Source organism: Xiphophorus maculatus, chromosome 13 (assembly GCF_002775205.1).
Source record: "Xiphophorus maculatus strain JP 163 A chromosome 13, X_maculatus-5.0-male, whole genome shotgun sequence".
In the NCBI taxonomy this organism is placed as follows: Eukaryota; Metazoa; Chordata; class Actinopteri; order Cyprinodontiformes; family Poeciliidae; genus Xiphophorus; species Xiphophorus maculatus.
Window position 1 is genome coordinate 12613851 of NC_036455.1, and position 21339 is coordinate 12635189.

At 38.4% G+C, this 21339-nt stretch overlaps 1 protein-coding gene across 3 annotated transcripts in view; it reads left to right on the forward strand.

Annotated features, from left to right (window-relative positions):
- LOC102222444 (nectin-2-like) overlaps positions 1 to 21339 on the forward strand; it is a 343784-nt gene that overhangs the window by 133338 nt on the left and 189107 nt on the right. For all 3 annotated transcript variants that reach the window (XM_023344382.1, XM_023344383.1, XM_005802880.2), the window contains exons 2-3: positions 11052 to 11164; positions 17487 to 17730. In XM_023344382.1, coding sequence (XP_023200150.1) covers positions 11052 to 11164; positions 17487 to 17730 — 357 coding nt within the window. The remainder of the gene's footprint in view (positions 1 to 11051; positions 11165 to 17486; positions 17731 to 21339) is intronic.

Genomic DNA, 21339 nt, shown 5'->3' on the forward strand with positions numbered 1-21339 from the left:
GCATGTTTGTCTGCCCGGAACATGGAGTCAGTCTAAAATGCCTTTATTGTAGAGCCGCATGCAGGATAAAGCCTTTTTTCTGCTGTATTTTTCTTTCCTAAAATCTTCCTTGCCTGCTCCCTGGCGCATGAGGAATTCATTCTGCTTGTGAGGAAGTTCACGTTCGTGAGATTTCACCAGTGCTGCAGCCGCTTCAATGAATTCTGACCATGTGAGGCTACCTGTTCCACAGTATGTCAGAGAAAGTTTGAGTTTTTCTACGTAGATGAGACAGAAACAGAGCAGGAATTCCTGTTAGGAGTGTCGTGTTCTTGAGCTTTTGGTCATTTATTTCAACTCTTGTTTTCATATCTATTTATTTGAGAGTAGTATAGTGACCTAACATTTTCATATCTTATACTGTACTTTAAACATGGTCGATATATAGTAAATGGCATACATACAGAAAAATCCAACTTCTAAAAAGAAACAAGTATTACTACAATGATTTGTTAAAATAATTTGGGAAAAAAAGACATTTTTTTATGCAAAACATTTTCCTCTGCTCTGACAAATATCCTAAACCACAAATTAGGTCACCCAACAAATCCCCCTGGTGAGAAAGTGGATCATTTTGATGAATAATAACTTAAGAAATAAGATAAATAGCTTCAATTAGAATATTTTTTGTGCTTTATGTATTTATATTTATTTCAGTCTTTGACTTTCATGTTGTGAGTCTGATATTTGCTTTGGTTTTCATATTTGCTTCCTCACTGGCCCCCACTGAGCCCGTTTTAAAGACTTCCTGGCTACACCCCTGCTCAGCAGCCTTAAGGAGCATTTAACATTAATATTCAAGCATTAATATCTTTAAATATATTGAATATAAAACACTAAATTAGAACTTACAGGTTGAAACCAGCAGGTTTGACGCACATTAATAAATATCATGAATAATAAATATCAAACTCTTTGTTCTGCTGCTGAAAAATCTCTCCATATCTGACGTCCATGTAGATGCTACGCTGCGTGTCTCTGTGTTCCCATTTTCACAGCCTGATCACGACTCATTTAAACTTACTTCATGTCATTCTGGATAAGCATGCTGACATAACTTTATTAGATAAGCATTTTGGATAACTATGTAGAGAGTTATTTTCAGTCCAGCATCATTTAAGGAGCTGGGTTTTGTTTCTTGGTCAACTAAGTCTAGTTCTTAGTCTAGTTCGCTGGTTTGAACCTCCGGTTGTACCTGAGCATCCTAACCTCCATCGTTCCATCTGAGGGGAACGGTTCGGTTTTACTTCCTCAGATCTTAGATATGATGCATATATTTCACTCTGTTAGTATTATGTCACTGCATAGAAAAAATCTTCAATAAACTAAAGCTTGTGCACCAAATTCTTGTTTGTATGTGAAAATCTGACTGCATGTTTGAATATTTTTCATTGTTTCGAACTTTGGCAACTTTGCCAGAGCTGTGCAGATGAAGCTGCCACTCACCAGTCTATGCTTGTAGAATAAAGTTGTTTTTAATAACTGCGCTGCAAACATGGAGACCATGACATTGTGATTAACCCTGATTATTTCTGTCAGCTCTAACAGGAACCTGTTAAAGGTTCTCCATGTTAATCTGCCCTGTAGTTTCTAACATTTAGCTCAGCTGCACATCTTCCGCCTACTCATTATGTGTAGAATTGCATTTGTGTGGAGTGTCATGGCCTCAATGTCACTTCTGAACCTAAATGTAGCAGAATGTCTTCAGTTCTCTCTGCATCATCAAAAAAGATCTTGATTTAACTTGAAACATCAGAGGTTTTATGTGAAACACCAATTACTGGTGATTCGCATCTTAACAGATCATTTACACACTGCGTCTGCAGGATGGTGTTACTGATGTTATCATGTGGGTGAGTGAATGCTGTGCATCTATAAAAGTAAAAAAAAACATGCTAAGTTTTCAGAAATAGAACCCAGCAGGCTTCCTGTCCGTGGAGCACTTTCACAAACAATGCAGAAAGGTTTTATGAAGAGGTTTTATAAACCCACGGGTCGGATTATTTTCTCAGCCCACAGTGGGCTATGAAACACTTCAATTCCAGTTGGAAAAAAAAAATCGACATACCTGAGAGCCAGTGGATTGTCAGCTGACGACATGGTAACAGAAAAGCCACCCACAGTGTTAACAAACCAATTACTGGAGCTGCCAGCTGCACATTAACAGAGTGCTGGCCTTAAAAGGCAAAACCTTCTTCACTTTCTCTTCTTTCTGAATCAGTTTGTCAAATTTTATGCATTGTTCATAAGATGAAATTGCAGATTATGGTGCAACTGAGATTGTTTCTTCCTCATCTTAAATTCTCAACTGAAGGTCTTACTCCTGCAGAACACATAAAAGATCTGCATCAACACTCACCTCTTTCTGTTTTTCCATTGCAGAGGCAGCTCATAAAAGCAGCTTTAAAGTCACACTAGGGACAAAATCCCACTGAATATTTAACAACAAACCACGGTGATTGCAGGCAATGCTTCCCACTTTGCAATTTTCTCTTTAAAATCTCCCTCTGATGTATTACTAGGTGGTTGTAAACATTACAGGGAGGAGAGTATTAACCTGGGAGGAAGGATAGTTTTGCCTGAATGATCAGTGGAGTTTCCTGACCAGAGATCTGAAGTGTCCGATTTTTGAGACACCTCTGCTAATCTGACGAGGTCTAAGAGGAATAAGCATTGTTTTAATAAACAATATTCCTTCATTTTGTGCTATAAGAAAGAGTTTTAGAACAATTTCATGCATTTTCTGCAAAACTAATCTGATGTTCCAATTTGTTTTTCCTCATAGGAGGAGCTCATAGGAGTCTGTTTTCTGCATATTAAATCTTGAGTTTGGCATGTCGATAAAGAGTTAGCAGCGTTTTGGGTTTTATCGTAATTATTCAATCAGTCTGTGTTCTGGGGGGATGAAACATTTGTTTGGAAGAAATTTCCCATCTTGGGCATTGACTAATTCAAGGCCAAAAGTAAAAAGATGTGATTGTTCTGTTTTTATTGGGCTAATTCTTGGTGTAAGCATTAACTTGGAATACAGGTTTACTCATTTGAAATAAAAATAATAAAACCAAGCTTGGGGTTCCGAAGCTGAATTGCTGCACCACTAAATTCAAGACAATGATTGAAATTCTCTGCTTTTGTTCAGATGGTTTGAATGATGGTTATTGGGCTTAATTTGAGCTCCATTAGCATCATTGTGGAAATAAAAAAAAACAAAACTAAAATCCTCACATGTTCACAGATGCCAGGAGCTTTTGACTGCCAGCGAACGCAAAGCTTTTCTCTTTTTTTATTGCAAACCAAAGCCATCGTCGTGACAACTAATCTCCTCTTTCTCCTTTCCCTCCACCTCATTGTTGATCAGTGGCCTGTTCCTGTAAGAGCCGCAGCAAAATGCGATGATTATGAGCTGTCAAATGCCAATTACCGGTAATTCATCTCTGCAGTGAGGGGTAGATGAGACAGTCACTCGACAGCAGCCGTCCTGCAGCTCTTCCTGTCTAATTCATGCCACCTTTGAACAGTTATCTGGATGACATTAATGGGAGATTTGAATGGATGCTGGTCTGTTTATAGCCTGTTCCTTGTGTGGAATACGTCAAAGCTTTGTGGTCTTCTGTTTCCAGGATTACATTTCAAAATGAAGATGAATTAAATGCATCACCAGATAATCATGTAAAGGATATTTTTACACCAACAATGGAGTGGATGGCTTCCTGTGTGTGAAGGTCAGAAATAATCTGCAGAGCATCTTGCTAGAGTTATGTTTGTCGCCTGGATCTTCACTTTCATCCCCCCCACTTTCACCTGAAACACTTTTATTCTCCAAAAGATGAGCCACACAACCCCTGGGATCAGCGACCGAAACGTTCTAACAGCACACTTGTATTGATGGCCTGGAGCTCCGTTTAAACCTGATTGCCCGACGCTCTCCACAGCTGTTTCTCGGTTTAAAGATGCCACGTCGGTCGTCAGCCTGCAGTTACTCCTGACTGGCAAAAAGCTGCTGGATAGAGATATGATGGAGTCAAATGATTGCACGGCTAACCCCCATGTAGCGGCCCGTTCTGCCGAGGCAGACGCCGTTTTACTGCTGGATGAACACAGAGATGTGATGAGAGGAAAAGTAGCCAATCCTGCCGCTATTGAAACTGAAACGGTCTTTTCTTTTAGCTGAACAACCAAACTACCAATTACTTTTCAGGCTTCATAGTGACTGAAAAAGCATCTTAGATGGGAAAACAAGTGTTCTCATCCAGACCTTCTTTAACCCACAGTGTCGTTTTCAAAATTTACAGATTGTGCCACAAAGCATTGTTGTGGGATTTTAAACACAGTGATGCATTACTGGACTCATAGAAAAACAATACAATTATTTCATTTAAAAATCGGAAAAGTGATATGTTTAGACATATTCAAATAAATTAGAACATTATTAGAAAGCTTATTTATTTCAGTAACTCCATCACTGAGTGAAACACAGACAGATTAATTCCACACAGGCTGATGTTTTCAAGCCTTTTTCTCTGTTAATTATGATTTCTGCTTGCAGCTAATGAAAACACAACATGATTAGAATATTACATATTATGTATTTTTAATACAGAAATATGGACTTAATGGAAACAATGTTTATGTATATTCAGATTTATTCAATATGTCTCCACATTCAGTCCCATTTTACCCTAATGCACATAATTAAAGTGACCTTATTGGTAACTATAATTTGACTTTGTGTAATTAAATCCCATAATTCCAACTGTTTTGTGATGACATCAGAAGCTTTTTAAACATGAGTCAACATTTTTTGCATGTTTGTGTGACATTCTTACAAAACTGTAATTGTAATAAATCCCCACAACCTCTGAAGCAAAGAGGTGGGAGTGTCATACTGTGGGGCCACAGGAGTGAAAACATGTGCTGAAGAGTTGACACTCTGAACTGTATCCATGGCAACCCAAATGCCTGAGGATACAGCAGAATGAAAACTCCTAAATGCTTCTGCAGAAGCTTGGCAGAAGAGGAATACTGCACTCTGATAACCAACTGAAGCACGCTGCCAAAATTCACACAAGAGTTTCTGAAGAGAGAAAAAAATCTGGCCAAGAATGTGGCCTGAACGGATTCCAACTGAACACCTTTGGGCTTTTTTGTGGAGATGGTTGCAGCTGAACAGCAAAATCCATGAAACAAAATGAAGTGAAGCGGAAGAAATATTTGAACACAGGGCCCCTGGATGGAGGTTTTTTTCTCCACAAATCTGATGCAATTAGTTAGAGGAACAAATTAAAATCCTATGAAATTCTCAGTCCATTTAGATGCATGTTACACTGCCTGCTGTAGCTTCAGTTTGATCCAGATATTTATTCCTTTCTGTCATTTGACAGCTGCTGGAAATCACCCAGATATAATCTGACACTAGTGACATGGTGACAGGCTGACAGGGGGGAAAAACCCTCCAAAACAAAACAGCTGTGCATCATTGCCTTCTATTAGTATGTGATTTGGATGTTAATGTGGATGAGTGAGCACCCCATCAGCATATTCCTCCTGTTTACACTGCACGCCGTCTACACGGGGAAGCGCCGCATAAACAGGCAAATGCCACAAGCCTCTAAATGTCAATTAAGTGTGATTCATCTCTCCGGAGCGTAGGGAGGCAGGCAGAGTATGGCCATTCATTTAACCGCCTCCCCTCTTCGACTTTCCACTCCGTGTAGCTGGAGCTGCAGCGTGCAACAGTAGAATAGGAGGCAAATTGTGGGATCATCGGAGTCATAATGGAAAGGATTGAATAGATAAGGTTTATTGAGGTGCATTGACACCAATTTCCCCAATAGCTCGTCGTGCATATGTTTAACCTTCTTTCTGAAAAGCATAAAGGCAGCCAGTGATTTCATTTGACAAAGATCCTTCTTCCAATAATTGTCTTTGTTGAATTACAGACTTCAATTGTTAAAGCTGAATGATGACAGCCACTGGCTTCGTACCGAGAGAAATAAAGTTTCCATCTAGAGTTCTGCATGACAATCATAAAGAGTCTTTTGTTAACTTGTTCCCCTCCTCACCTGTGATGGCGCTGCACCAACAACTGCTGAAAGAAGCGACACAAAAACCTCTGAAAAAGACACTGAGTGCAACTTCCTTCTTTATGAAACATAAACAAAAATGGAATCGGATTTTAGTGATAGCAGGATTTCTTTTTCATCGTTGGTAAGAAGACAAGCCATTTTTCTCACTCGCACTAGACTTTCCCATTTCTTTTGGTTGTTTTTACCCACAATTCCCTGCGCTATAATTCTTTTCCTGATTTTGGAGGAGTCTACGGTCCGCTTGGCATTCACATATGCACCCAAACCGCGCCAGAGTTCACTTCAACCAAGCTGAGGCAGAGGTTTGTAGGTGGACCAACATCAGAGTTCAATTACGAATTCACACCTGCCCAAACAAATCAGACTTTCTGGGCAAGTGAACTGGATTTCAATTAAAGTGGTGGACTAAACAGGGCTGGTGTGAATGCACCTTTAGGTTGCCTCTAGCTTACGTGTTTAAAGACTGTGCTAGGTTTGCATGAGGAATCATAAACCCATTCTAAGGTAATAACTTGCTGGAGCTTTATCAGTCTATCTGGTCTGCTGCAGTGAAGAGAGTGCTCAGCCTGAAGCTGTTTCAACTCTACCCTATGGTCAAGAGATATAAATTATGTTTGAAAGATGGAGATCTAGCTCAGCTGTCTGTGAAGCTCTTGAGATCCCTGAGTACGGCAGGTCCAGCAGGTCAAATTACCCGGAAAGACAGGGAGCTTGAGCAGCCAACACAGTCTTTCTTTAACTGTGGGCATTATTGCAGGGGATGGAGTAATAAATCTCAAATGACGAGCACGACCTGTAACAATGTGGTAAGCCATGCATTTTAAAACTGGCTGCGTTTCAACAGGTCTAGTCCAGGACTCAGCTCTTTTTTCTGTAGTCGGCTTTGCAAATATTATACCCTCATTTCTTACTTAGCATTTCCATTTCCTCCCCCACCTGCCGTTTGAACCTTCACTTTATTCATTTTCAAATGTCCAGGAAATGGATTTTTATGAAATGATCATTTTTTAGAGAAAACAAGCGTTATCGTTTTAATAAGAACAATGTTTTACAGCTGGTTTGGTATGAATATATAAATAATAAGAAACCTCTCTGTCCTGATCTTGTTCTGGAGTTTAGTTTGAGGAACTTAATCGTCTCTTTCCACCTTTTAACTCTCATCCCGTTCTGCTTCTTCTTTTTGACCATTTACAAATGCACTTCCTGTCTCTTCACCCTGAGTCTTCTCTGCCTACAGGCTCTCCCTGCCTTAGTCATAACTTTAACCCCTTTACATTAATAAGTCTTTTTCCTCACTTTCTTTTCGTGCTGTTATTTTATTCTGTTGCATTTATCAGTCTCTGTAATTTCCTTCCTTCCAGCTTCTTGTACACTTTTCCTGACTTTTTACTCCTAGATTCTTTTGAATATTTAATATCTAGCTGCTTTATTTCTCACCATTTATTCCCCACGTTACAGCACATTTTCTCTTATTATTTTTTGCTATACATTTTTGACATCTGCAAATAATCTAAAAGTTTGTGCCTGTTTTTGTGTTTCTGGTGTGTGTGGATTTTCATATCAGTTTAATGGGATTAGCAAGATTTATGTTGATGAGCTAATTGAGAGGAAAGAGGAAATATAAAAAGCTGATGCAATCTTGGTTCTTTGTGTAAAACCTGGTTAAAAAGTGAAAGTTTGATTTTATGTGTTTGTGTGAATTATATGAAAGTGGGAGCCTTATTGCCCCCTCAGGGTAAAGACTGAGCTTCATTGTCTGAGTCGGTCTCATCTACTGACATTACAGTGAGATGCTCTGATTTATGCATGCAGCAACACGGCTAAGCATGCATATGACTTCACGGTGAAAAAAAAAAAATTCCTCATTCTTCCACATATTTGTAGTCACGCGGCTACATGCATGCTGTAAATCCAGCGTAACCCGGCATCGCCTGAGGCACACGTGCACACTTCTGCTTCTATTTTCTTTGTTTGTGTGACAGTGTTTTACAGCTGATTTGCCGCCTAAATCCTCCCCGGCCCGTTCACCTCCGTGCAGCTGCTTGTAACTTATTGTCCTAATCAATCCCTCGCACACTAAGAGGCTTTTTCAGCAGAACCACCCGGGGTTAGCGAGCAGTTAGCGAGCGCTTATCCCCTTTTCTTGCAGGGAGAGCGAGAGGGCCGGCTCAGAGCTAGAATTTTATCTTTATAGGCCCAGAGGCAGGCTGAGAGGGGAGCTGCAGGAGAAGAGACCCTGGTTGGATTTGATACCGGGTCTGCAGAGGGTTGGTGGCAGGGGGGAAGGGTCTCCGCATGAGGTCAGAGAAGCAGGGTGAAACAGAAAGTAAGACGCCCAGAGTTACTGTAAAAGTTACTGAAGTGAGAAACAAAAAAAGGGATTTGACTGTCATCCCCAAACAATGAAAGCCTCCTCAGAAAATGTGGCTTTTATTCTCCCAGATGCTGGCAGATTGTTGGACCGGATCACACACACAAAGGATTACAACTTCTCTGTTTTTCCCTCTCATTCCTCCTCTTTCTTTCTGCTTTTATTTCATTATCTCTTTGAGTAACTTTCTTTCTTCCTTTTCTAATTTAAAGTGTAACAAGTTCATTACGGTGCATTAATCTTAGGAAGTACACACACTGTGTTTCTGCAACATGTGTTATTTCTGAACAAAGGGCAGAGGCAGCAATTAGTTTTGCTGGTTAGAAACTTCCTGATGAGGATTAATTCATATAATTATGGGCTATTGTTTAAAGCCAGCAACAATTAATGTCAGATTATGATGAATTTATTTAGCACAAGGTGGAAACACAGAAAGGAAGCATTAAATGTGATTGCTGGTACTTTTTTCGCAGCATTTGCCTGAATATTAGCTGAATTTTGTTTCCTTTCTGCATTTAGATCTTTAGATGATCCTCTACATCAGATTTATTTAGAAATTCTGTCAGAAGTAGATTAGAAAATGTCGACTTCAAACACTAAAAGCAACTTGGGCCAACTTTAACAAATTAAATTAGATTTCCCAGGAGAACTGTGATGCTATTCTATTTTTTACAAACTCAAAATATAAACTGATTAAAAATCTTAAACCAGGAAGACATTTTGAGTATTTGCATTTTATGCTGATGGGTCATAACCAGCTTGTAAGCAGAGGTTTCAAATATGTATATTAAGAAAGAATTTGTAAACAGAAGTAAGAGAAATAAATAGATAATTAGTTAGCTAAATTACTGCTTCATCTCCATTTTTAGCAATAAGAGCATAATGTGAAGGTTGTTTTTAAGATAGGTATTTCGGTATTCTGAGCTCCAGTAGGTGGCGGTACTGTACACTGAAGGGTTGTTTGCCAACCGCCATTAATAAAAGAAGAAGACATGCTGCGCTGTCAATTATTTGTTGCTGTCGTTAATGATAACTGACGGTGTGCTAAAGAGCCTTTCTCTCTTGTTTTGCGCTCCAATAATGTGAAGGATTGTTCTTACGTCAATTTGAAAGAGTTTGTAGTTTGAAGAAGCCAGAGGTTTGTTTCTTTTCTTCAGTGGTTTTACGAAAGTCTTGCCGTTTTCTTTTGTGACGCTACTTCCAATACGCAGCGAGGTTTGTCTAATTAAACTTTCCTGATTTTGTGCGTGACAAGTTTTACACTCCGCTCATCTGTAACATCTTTTTCGGTCTTAAGCGAAAAGTACTGCCACAGCGCCTACATTGGCTCTATCCCAGTAGTGTAGCATCTGCTTCTCTGTTAGCAAACACTGTTGTTGTGGTCACCTGACCTGTGCATGCGCGGATGGATAAATATGCTGGGGCGGACTATTTGCTGGAGGGAAATGCTGGGGCGGACTATTTAGTGGAGGGAAATGCTGGGGCGGACTATTTAGTGGAGCGAAATGCTGACGCGGAGTGTTTCTGTCGGCTTGCTTCTATCGGACATTTTAGATGAAGTCCGATAAAATCCAAGTTTTTGGTGTATATCGACCAATTTCCAATATCAATACTGGATCGAAACATCCCCAATTACTTCCTGATGGAAGAGAGAGACTGGCAAAGATCTATCCATGGACAGCTATTTTAGATTAATTGGTTGGAATAAAATTCTTGTTGTAAAGCAAAAGATGGCCTAGTCCATGAAGACATATGCAGATCGACCCACATTTATCTATTCTGAAGCCCAATAACCAGAAGAGAACATCAGCAAGAGAAGAGCTCAGAAAAAAGAAAACGCATCTCAATAGTCCAAAGATTTGAAAAGTGGGACAAAGTTTGATTTTCTGACAAAAAAAATGGAAAAATAAAACTGTAATCTGGATGTTCCCGATAGGAGATTCCACTGGAGATCCATCATGATCTGGAACTTTTCCTTCATCGCACAACCGAGCTGCATGTTAATCAAGGGAATCATTTCATTTCTCACCAGTTTTCAGGTTTTGATGGTCTTTCTGCTCAAATTGAAGCACAAGTGATTCATTTTCAACCTCTTTTCTAAACTTGCTCTTTAAAACCAGATCCTGCCGAGCTCTGAGACTCTGTTTGTCTTCTTGTCTTGCTGCTCTCTTTATGTTCAAGGAGGTCGACTTCCCTATTTGTTCTCTGTGAAGTTATGCAGGTCCGTTTGACCGGTGATGCTCAGCAGAACTTTTCCTGCTTGGGGTTATAAGATGATTTTGCTTTTGCATCAAAAGCAGAAAATTCCCAAGAGGCGTGGCGTTCCTGGAGGCTCGCCTCCTAGCGTCAGCAGCCTGTGGGTGATTTTTACTGTAATAAGCAGGAAAACTGGCTGAGATGCTGCCTGAGGCTTGTTACCAAACATTTTTATCTTTAATTAAGTTATAGCTCCAGTCGTACGCAATATTCGTTCTCTACTAGTCATTTTCAAATGGTTAAAAATGTAATTTAGAGGAATTTTGCAAATCCTGATTTTCCCATTTCTCTTGCTGCAGGTGGTGTTGCTCAGAAAGTGCGAGTGGAGGAAGAGTTGGAGGCGTATCCCACAGAATCTGTCGATTTGCGCTGTGAATTCGTCGATGGAGGGAGTTTAACCAAGCTCACACAGGTTGGCACAAAAACCAACACGTTTTAGCTTTGAATGCTTCGGCTTTGATGACTTTGATGACTTTCTAAAGGTTAGAAGAAGGGAGGACTGGATTATTTTGGGGCTAAAATTCCTCCATCTCCCAAAAACTTTCAAAGAATCAACAATAAACATGTTTTTCTGAAAGGAGATTGACTTTCTGTTGAAAAGAGTCTCTTTTTATAGAGGTAAAGAGCAGATTTTTATGGAAACCTGAACAGCCTCCACAGCAGAATAAAAGCTGGCTTTAAGAGGCTCCATCAACAAATGGGTGGGGGGATGAAGCACCAAAGGATGAGGGGGAAACATACTGATGGATCCCTTTTTACAGCAGCATTCACACAAAGCATTTTTTTCTGTGAATCTAAGCTTTTCTCTAAGGATTTCAAAAAACATTCTTTATTTTATTTTGCACTTTAATGCTATTTAACCTGTAAGTGAGTTGTTATTAAAAGCATAATTTGTATTCTGCAGTCTTTTCCACTAAGTGTCAGCTTAATCAGCTACAACTAAGCAACACTTTTCTGAACATTGATTTGTTTTAATGATTTCCACATATTAAACGTGATTCTTTGGTACAAACCTCTAATCATTCTGGAATAGCATCATTTTTCAAGATTTGATTTAAAATGCTTGAATTTAAAACGGATAATTTCAATAAGACAAGAAAATGGCCAAACAAACACCAGACAACATTTTTAACTCCGTTACCTTTAATGCAGGTTCAACTTTTCTATGAATGCCTTCCAAAAGGTTGAGTCTGTTTTTGAAATAAGTGACCACTTTTTCAGAGCTTTTGTAATCAGACACTGATTACAAAAGCTCTGTATCACTTATACGTCTGATGTTGGATGAGAAAATCTGGCTTGTAGTTTGTTCTTTTTCATCCGAAAGGTTTTCTTTCTGTCTGAAGTCAGGACTCTCTGCCTCTCAAGATATTTCCCATCAGTCTCGTTTGCTCTTTCTGTGCCGGTGCACAGTGATGTTGGAACAGGAAGGAGACATCCACAAGTTGTTGGCACACAGTTGGAAGCTTGAAATTGTTCAGAATGTCTCTCTGTGTAGAGCCAAGCAGACATATGCTTTGGATTACCAAATGGAAAGGTGTGAGTCATCACTCCAGAGAGCCCATCTTTGCTGATCAAGAATCCAGTGCTTTGTGTTTCACTCTGTTTGTTAAAGCCGTCTGCATGCCTCGCTGGTCATGAAAGTGATTGGAACGCAGCAAATCAGTGATTCAGATGGGTGACCCAATGCCTTTGGAAAAATAATGTCAAATTAGTAAAGATTTGGAAATTCACTTTGTTTAGATGAAATTACTTACTTTATCAGCATATTTTAAATAATCTCATCTTGCACACTGCAAAAACACAATCCTAAGTATTTTTGGTCCAGTTTCTAGTGCAAATAACTTTGTTTTGCCCTATTTAAAGTGTGCTAACTTACAAGTATCTTTCCACAAGAAACAGGAGCTTGTTTTAGGTTAATAATTCTTCGATATTGATGAAACACTTGTTCCACTGACAGATTTTTTCACTAATAACAAAACATGTTCCCATATTACAAGTGAAATAAGTTAAATTAGTACATTTTTTTCAAAATTAATATTAAGAAATTAACTTGGAGCAAGTTCCTAAAAAGTTACTTGTAAGTTTTGTCTTATTTCAAGACATGTGCACTAGAAACTAAACTAAAAATACTTGGTAACGTTTATTCATACTATAGACAGTTCAGTCCAATCTAACAACAATTCACACAAAGTCAAATTCAGTTTGATAATGATGATGACATCTAAAATTTTCAAAGTCACAGTGTTGCATCCAGATCAAACCTGGATGCAACAGAGAGAAATGACTGTTTTAAGAGGACCAGGACTCCAGCAGAACCAGTACCAGCCTCTGTATGGACGGGGCTCTAACCATTTGAAAAGTTGGACAGAAAAACAAAAGAAATACAGGGAGAACCAGGAGTATCAGCCTACCAACTAAAGGGAAAGAAAAACAAAGAACCTTGCGTTTACTAAACTTTCTGCCTATATAACAGATTCATATTTGCAGCAATGTTCTATTGAGCTGCTGACAAGAAATGAGAAAGAAAACAGCAGCCTTTGGCATTGATGTTACAGAATAAAAAAAAATCATAGGGAAATAAATGTAATCTAGCAGATGCTCTGCAGAGCTTCTGTTCTACAGCAGAAATAAACACGCCCACATCTCCATGGAAAGGTGCCACTAGTTGGTGTTTTGTTCAGATGTCCTCTTTCTGCTGAGTGAGTCTGTGTATGCATCCACCCCTGCTGCTAAAACAAACAGCTGCTCTGCGCTACGGACAACAAAGCTGTCCGACACGTCTGAGTCTGTTCCACAGGTCAACTAAATAATTGCTTTGGTCAACAATTCATGTTTCATAAACTTCATATTAGGCCATTGGCAGGCTCTGTTAACACGTACAGAAACATCACTGATTACATGAAGTTCTGGAAATAACTTAGCATTATTTATGTCTCTTACATCACAAATTTATACCTTAAACATCACAGAATTTAATGGATTTATATAAAAACATCCAATGTAAGCTCATTATGAAATTACATAGACAATCCTCTCATTTCCTAAGTTTATATTATTTTAGATTAAAGAAGCACCAATTATGTAGAAATAATCTAAAGGTACTTTCCATGAAACAGATTTATATCCCAAAATATGTATTTAAATATGTCCAATCCTACATTGCAGTTCAGTTCAGTATATTCTCAAGTTTTGTAGTTACATTGGTCTCCCATTATTTACAGGAGCGAACAAACAAAAATGCCTGTAATTTTCCATCTGTATTTTATTTAGAATATTTTAGATATGCTCTACAAAAAAACTGCAATTTTCTGCAAGTAAATTGAAGTTATTTTCTGCACAAAAATCCACAAATGCTGAACTGTGAATTGGTCCCCAGACAGTGTACAGTGTTCAAAGCTAAGTAGTAAACAGTTTTCCATCTGAGGAGCCCAGGTGGTTATTTCAGGTTATCTCCTTTACAAATGTATGCAAAACGTTTTGCTATCCTGCTAATGTTGTAAAATGGTAAGAATTTTGCAATTACTGTGTTTCCTTTAAATGAGAAGTTAATTAATATTATACTTGGGTAAGTCTGCTCACAAGGCCAGTACATACAAAAAGCTCTTGGATGAACTGGCATGACTGGTGTGATGCAAAAAAGTGTTTCCATTACAGTTTTTACAATTAGCCAGAGGAATGCCATATTATAAAAACTGACATTAACTTCACCCTGCAATCAGATATTAAACATGCCGCTATGTAGGGGTAAACAAATCAAACTAATTAATTCTGCAGGAGCTGTGATGGTTTTCACTCACTTTCTGCCCATTTTGAGTACATTTCATAGAATACATAAACTCCAGGATAAATGAGCTGTTTGCTAGTTCAGTTGGATCTTCAGGGATCTGTTGCCTTCAGGCTGCTGGTTGGAATCAATAGGTAATTTGCTCACATATACAAAATCAGAAATTGCACATGGATTCATTAGTCCTGTGTTTTATTTTCGCTGCAATCAACAACTGAACAGGGAGTCTCGTCTCCTAATTTGAGATGATATGTGGTGTAGAGTCTGTATCCCTGTTTGTATCCCCCTCTGTTTCTGCGTTATTTTCCCCCTCAGATGTCATTCGTTTAGATGTTTGCTAAATGTGTATTGATGAGCTGTATTCGCTCTCCTTCCTGGACTCCCACTTTAGCAAATATTCGACTGTCTCTTTGAAAACAGCAGAGAAAAATGAAATCAATGTGGGAAAGCATCACAGTGTTCTCCCTCAGGGCAGAGTCTCTGCAGATATCGATATTTGTCACAATCAGAAATCTCACAAAGAAAAGCTTATAATGGTCCTTGAGAGGGAATCTGTAAGTAAAGCAAATCTTTCATTCAGTCTCGTAAAAGATTTATGGCCCCTTTACCAAAAGTGTTTTTTCTTTCTTAACAATTTGGCTAATTTTGGTGCATCTCAGCAACTTCAGTGTCATCAAAAATTTATCTATTTAAGTAATTTCTTTAAAAAAAAAACCCCTAACATTTCTGTAGCTGTACTGCAATGAACTGAATGTGGAGGACATGTGGCAGGAATAGTAATCTAAAAAAGAATCAGTAAAGCTATAAGATGCATCCATCCAACATCTAGAAGATGTCAGTGAACACATGTCAGGTTCTTGGTGTCAAGGCCCGTACACGCCGTCATTAGAGTTCTTTCATCAGATTCAAGCAAAGTCCCTGAAGTTTCTATGGATGGCAGATTTACTGCTTTCACCAAGTTGGATTGTTCTATATAGAATGATCCAAATGGGAAACTTAAAGTCCTCTCCCTCAAATAATCCAAACAGCTGACAGATGATTGAAGGTTGTCATGTAGAGCAACCCAACCCAGATATTTTGTGTGGAGACTTATTAGGCTTATTCCAGCCAATAAATGCAATTCCAGTCTTCGAGTGCCACTGTCCTGCAGCTTTTCCATCTCTGCTTCAACACACCTGAATTAAACGAATAATTAATGACCAGGCGCTAGAAAACCTGCTGAGATGGAAAGAATGTAATTCAGCCATTCGATTGAAGTGAGTTGGAGCAGGACGCATCCAAAGGTTGCAGGAGAGTGAAACTTGAGGGTTGCAGTTGCAGACTCTGGATCTAGTGTTTTACATTACGCTAAAACGGAGAGATAGTGAGCTAATATTAGAATAGCTCTTTCCCTACTTTTGTCTTCCTCACAAATGAGGTCAGACCCTCTTATTAGAATTAATGAATATGCTTTAATTCTAATATTGACATGTTTTACTTCTCAGATTTCTGTACAAATTAGCCCATTAAGACTTGCTGTCACCTTACACAAGTCCTAATTCCGTTTGAACGCTTCAGTTGAAATCAGTTTTACCTTCATATTTTAAAAGCACCTGAACTTCTATTTGCTGCTGTACTGAACTGAGATTCAAAGTTAGAAGTTATTTATGATGTGGCTACATCTACGTTAGATAGTTCTGGCATCAGCCTTGACTTCTGATATTTGAAGCAGAGGTATACATTTTCAATGATTCCTCTCTGAGGACTCATTTTATGTATTTACAGAGATGTTTATTTGCAGTAGCTTGAACTTTGTCCTCACAGAGACACAGAGACATTGAAACACAGCAGTCACCAAGCGCTTACATAAAAGACTCCATTGTCACAAATGCAGCACCACTCTTTAGTGTGTTCTCTTTAATGTTTGCACACAAAATTACAAATATGTCCCAACACAAATCTAACAGTAACAAAGTGACACAAATGTTCCCATTTCATCTGCATGAATCCATGTAGCCTTTCTGTTCTGAAAGTGATGGAAAAGCAGGTTTGGTAAGTCTTTCTGATTATATGTTCAGCTGACTGGATAAATAAACCATTCAGTGTATTTTAGTGGGAAATGTGTCGCTTTAAGCGGAGCCACTCGATGATTATGAAGTAGCAGCTAAGAGCCTTTTACTCTCCACCTCCTACACATGTAAACATAAATCATTGGATTCTCTGACGTCAGCTGTCCACACTCTGAAACTGACTCTGATCTGCAGGCAACTATGTAGTTAAAGCTGTAATGATAAACCATAAAATGGCAAAATGTTACTTTTGTAACAACAGTGGTGGTTGACGATGCTTCTTCTTTTTTTTCTTTTAAACAATTATATCATCCATTTAGATTTCTTATTAATGTAACATTTTATTTTCATTTCACAATTTAGTAAAACTGATTCTTTTTCTTTAAAGGTTTTGTTGGCTCTAGTTGCCTTTATTTGAAAGTAGTTTGACAGGAAACAGGGTAATGAGAGAGGGGGAAGACATGCGGAAAATGTCACAAGGCCGGGAATCGAACCTGCGACCACCGCCACGAGGACTAAGGCCTCAATACGGCGGTCGTGCTTTGCCCCTGCGCCACCACAGCACCCAAAACTCATATTTTAAATCAAGGTTGCTATAAATCTGTTTAGCTGGGGAATTGGTCTATAAAATTCAATTTAGTCATTGAATAAAATGTTTCGTTTTAAATGTGATTCAGTTCTGTTGTCCTTGTTCTCCAAACAAAACCGAAAAGGCCTGTTGGCATTTTTTATTAATTCATATTTAACTATGTAAAACAAATATAAGTTATGAAACTGGGTTTTTCCATTGCACAGCAGTTTTTTTGAACTGCTGTGTATTTTGCATTCTTTTCTTCTCACTCTGCTGCCTTAAATTTGCTCATTAATGTTCCAGTGTTTATTAATACACTTTGCTCTCCCAGGTGTCGTGGATATGGGAACCTGTTGATGGCCAAAGGGACAACATTGCCGTGTACCACCCAACCTATGGGCAGAGTTTTCCCAATGTGGCCTTTAAGGATCGAGTTATTTTTCTCCAAAACAATCTGAGGATCCCGTCCATAAGGATTAAAGACCTGCGCATGTCCGATGCTGGGCGCTACACCTGTGAGTACGCTACGTACCCGTCTGGAAACGAGCAGGGAACCACCACGCTCATAATGCTCGGTGAGTACATATACCAAACCACAAACAGCTGTTTGTGTTGTTCATTTATGGATCATAATGTCAGGCCCACATGTGAATGATTAAAGCACTAAAATCCTTCACAGGACTTGTACTTTCTGTCAGCGGAGCTTTGGAAAGGCTTTGAAAAACTCCTCTTACTGTTCATCTTTCCTCTCCGCCATCTGCTTATCTTCGCGTTTTAAAACAAAACGGTTCCCAATGGACCTGAAGTCTTAGAAGGCTAAATTTAAAGCCCTGCCAGATTTTCTCTGGGTTTATCGTGATAACATGCTGCATAAAATATAAGGAGGATTTCCTGGAAATTCTCTTGATTTGACTCCTGGGGTTTCTCTAACTCTCTTTCAGAATGTGAAGGAAGACACTCAGGTAATTTGGGAAAATGTGTTGATCTGATATGATCAGAGGGTAATTTGGAAGATGAGATAACCTGCAGGTGTTTTATTACAGAACTTCCTACTGTATCACTTATACGTCTACAAAGATTGCAGAGATTTAGCTTCACCAGCATTTTGTCTTCCTCTTCCTGTCCAGATATTTAAAATGGATATGCTGTAATTAGTTTTTGACTGGCGCATATGTATTCCTTCTGTATTTGGTGCAGTGTGTCAGAAATTATAACTTGCAGCATGGTGTAAATAAATGTTTCTGTAGCCCTTTTTATTACACAGCGATGCAAGCTCTCTTTTAAAGGAAGAGAACAAAGATTTAAAATAAAACATAATTTTTTATGAACCTGTTCTCCACTTTAAAACCCAAATATGACAGCAAAACAAACAATTAAAGATAAAAAAAAGCCAAAGATGATCTGGCAGTGAAACCTTTTCATCCCAACACATGCGCACGGGGAGCTGCCTTTATTACATTTCATCCACCAATCAGGCGTAACATCATGGCCACCTGCCTAATGTTGCTTTGGTCGCCGTTCTGCTGCCAAAAACAGCCCAAACCTGTTGAGGCGTGGAAGCCTGTGGACCCCCGAAGGTGTTCTGGAGTATCTGGCACCAGGATGTTAGCTGCAGAACCTTCTGCCTCGGTCCAAACAATTAAGGCAGTAAATTACAATGACAATGGATACAATGCCACTGTTCCCCATGATGCTCTACCCAGGACCCCAATGTGACGCCATCTTGAAAGTAAACCACCACCAGACCTGTATTTTTAAATTAGCTAATTTGTCCAGTCAGTTACAAATGCTTTGTGTTTAAAATAACTCTACAAAATGTTAAAAAGACTGGGATTTATATATGGGAAGCTTTTATTCACTAATGCATATCTACTAAACAACTAGCTATAACTATTTTTCACTTTGGACATGGGAATATATTCTCACTCCTAAAGAATGACCTGAGTGTTGCTGTCGTTTGGTGTTTGTTTAATCAGAACAGAAACTTTTTGTAGGTTCTGTTAAGGTAGGAAAACCTGTTATTACTCCTTAATCCACACATGTAACAGAGCTTAAGATCAAATTTAATATGCAACAATCACGTCATTTACCTTTAACAGACCATAATCCATAATTAGTTGTTTGCTAGTTGTCATATTACCTGTAGTATTGTCAGTTGCAATAATAAACAAGATTAAATAATTGAGAATTAATATATAACTAATATGAATAAATAGAAGTTGGTTGATGGTTAATTTGTGTTTCAGAAACTAAAGTTTTGCAGTTTGATGGCCAAAACCAATATTTATCTTGTTTGAATTTTTAATACAAGTGTAATAAAATTATCTTATTCATTTAATAATAATAGAAAAGTCTACCTTAGAAAGTGATGAGAAGTTGGATTCAGTCCCCCTTCCTGATTATGTATATAATACTCTAACAGGAAGCACGTTTCTGTAGGCGACCATCTGCTCCAACATGACAGGAAACCGACAAGAACAGGACAGAAATCTAATAGGAGAGATTAATGATGAGCAAAAAGATGCAGAGCAGGAACTCCTGCTAGAAATGGAAAGAATGACAATATGGCACAAGACGTCCAACGGTTCATGGCAGCATAGCTAAAGGTACGGTTCAGGGACAGAACAGACAGGTTCCATTACAATAGAGGGAACAAATGTGACCTGGTACCAATGGTAGACAGGATGGGTACTTCAAAGATTGAAAATATGAGGGTTTTTTTTTATTATTTTGCACAATTTCAAAACCTTCAGTGCCTTAAAAATTACAATTATGAAAGCAAATGTAGCGTATTTGAATACTTAAAGTGAACAATATGTGTCGAGGAGCAAAGTCTAAGATGCCAAGTGCTTGTTCAGTGTTAGCTTTTACCCTCTGCATTGTCAGTTCTCAGCAGACTGCAAAGCAGCAAACACTTACAGCCAATAATGGGAGTAGTAGAAAAATGCCACTGAGGCTGGCGTCTTTGTGGTTTAAACTGAGTGGGTGTTAAAAGGCGACACATTCTTTTTGTAATCTTAGACTGCTTTTACTATTTATCCATTTGCCTTGTCCAAAAGAGAATGATGCCAGAGTTTTTTCATCTCCAAAAAAAATAAAAAAATAAAAAAATTAGAAGGCTTTGTGCTTAAATAACAAACTGTTTATTTTGTTGTTTCACTGAAGTGCTGCATGCACACATTAAAAATGAGTCCTGGAAGAACAAGAGCCTCCTACATTCAGCACTCTGCAGAAACAAATGCTCTAACATAATAGACCCTGAGCTGAATAGACAGTTTAATATTCTCTAGATGCCTGGTGCTTTTATTCATCACTCATTCTTCAGGGAGAGATGGGATTTTGATTCCTTGTTTTCTGTCTTGTTGGTTTAATTTGCAAGAGAACATATTATTAGTCATTTCTGTCACTGAACCACTCGGTCAAAAGGCTGTTTTCCTATTGTAAAGAGACAAACGAGAAGAACTTTTTCAAACGGGGCTGTGAATAAATTCTTACCTGTTTTTCATATTAGATTCAAGAATATTTTGTCTCCTACACAAACATTTAATATATTTTGTTTCCCTCGCTGTCTCAAATAAATCAGACTAAGCTTTTCCTGAATTTTGTCAGCTCGGATTAGCAAAATAATTTCTTGGGGCTAAATTCCAGAATAATTATGGATTTATAAGCAGCTTTTATTGTACTTCAAATTCAGAATTTGACATAACTTTTTTCTGTATTTTGTATAATGGGTTTGTAAACCGAATGACTTGGGCCAAATGTTTTGGATATCCTTTAGGTTTTTCATTGTAGTTTGAAACTTTGACCCATTCCTCCTAACAGAACCAGTGTAACCGGATCAGGTTTGTGCTTTTTCAGCTCTTCTCACAAATTTTGAGGCATTTTCTGCAGGGTTACTAATAATTAGACCCATAGCTTCTCAATGACATATTTAATTGCATCATACTATTTTTGCTTAATGATAAATATGAACATTAATCTTCTTACCTTGTCAAAATGTTCTCTGTAAATATACTGCGGGGTGTCAGTTCTAATAATTGATGGTTGCTATCCATCACCATCTTCTTTCCTCATTAAAGGTTTAAGATAAAATGACACGTTTGGTTCACATCCTTGTCTGTTTTTGCAGCATCCGCCATTTTTAAAGTGAAATCAAATAAATAGAAGTGATATTATGTTAGCAG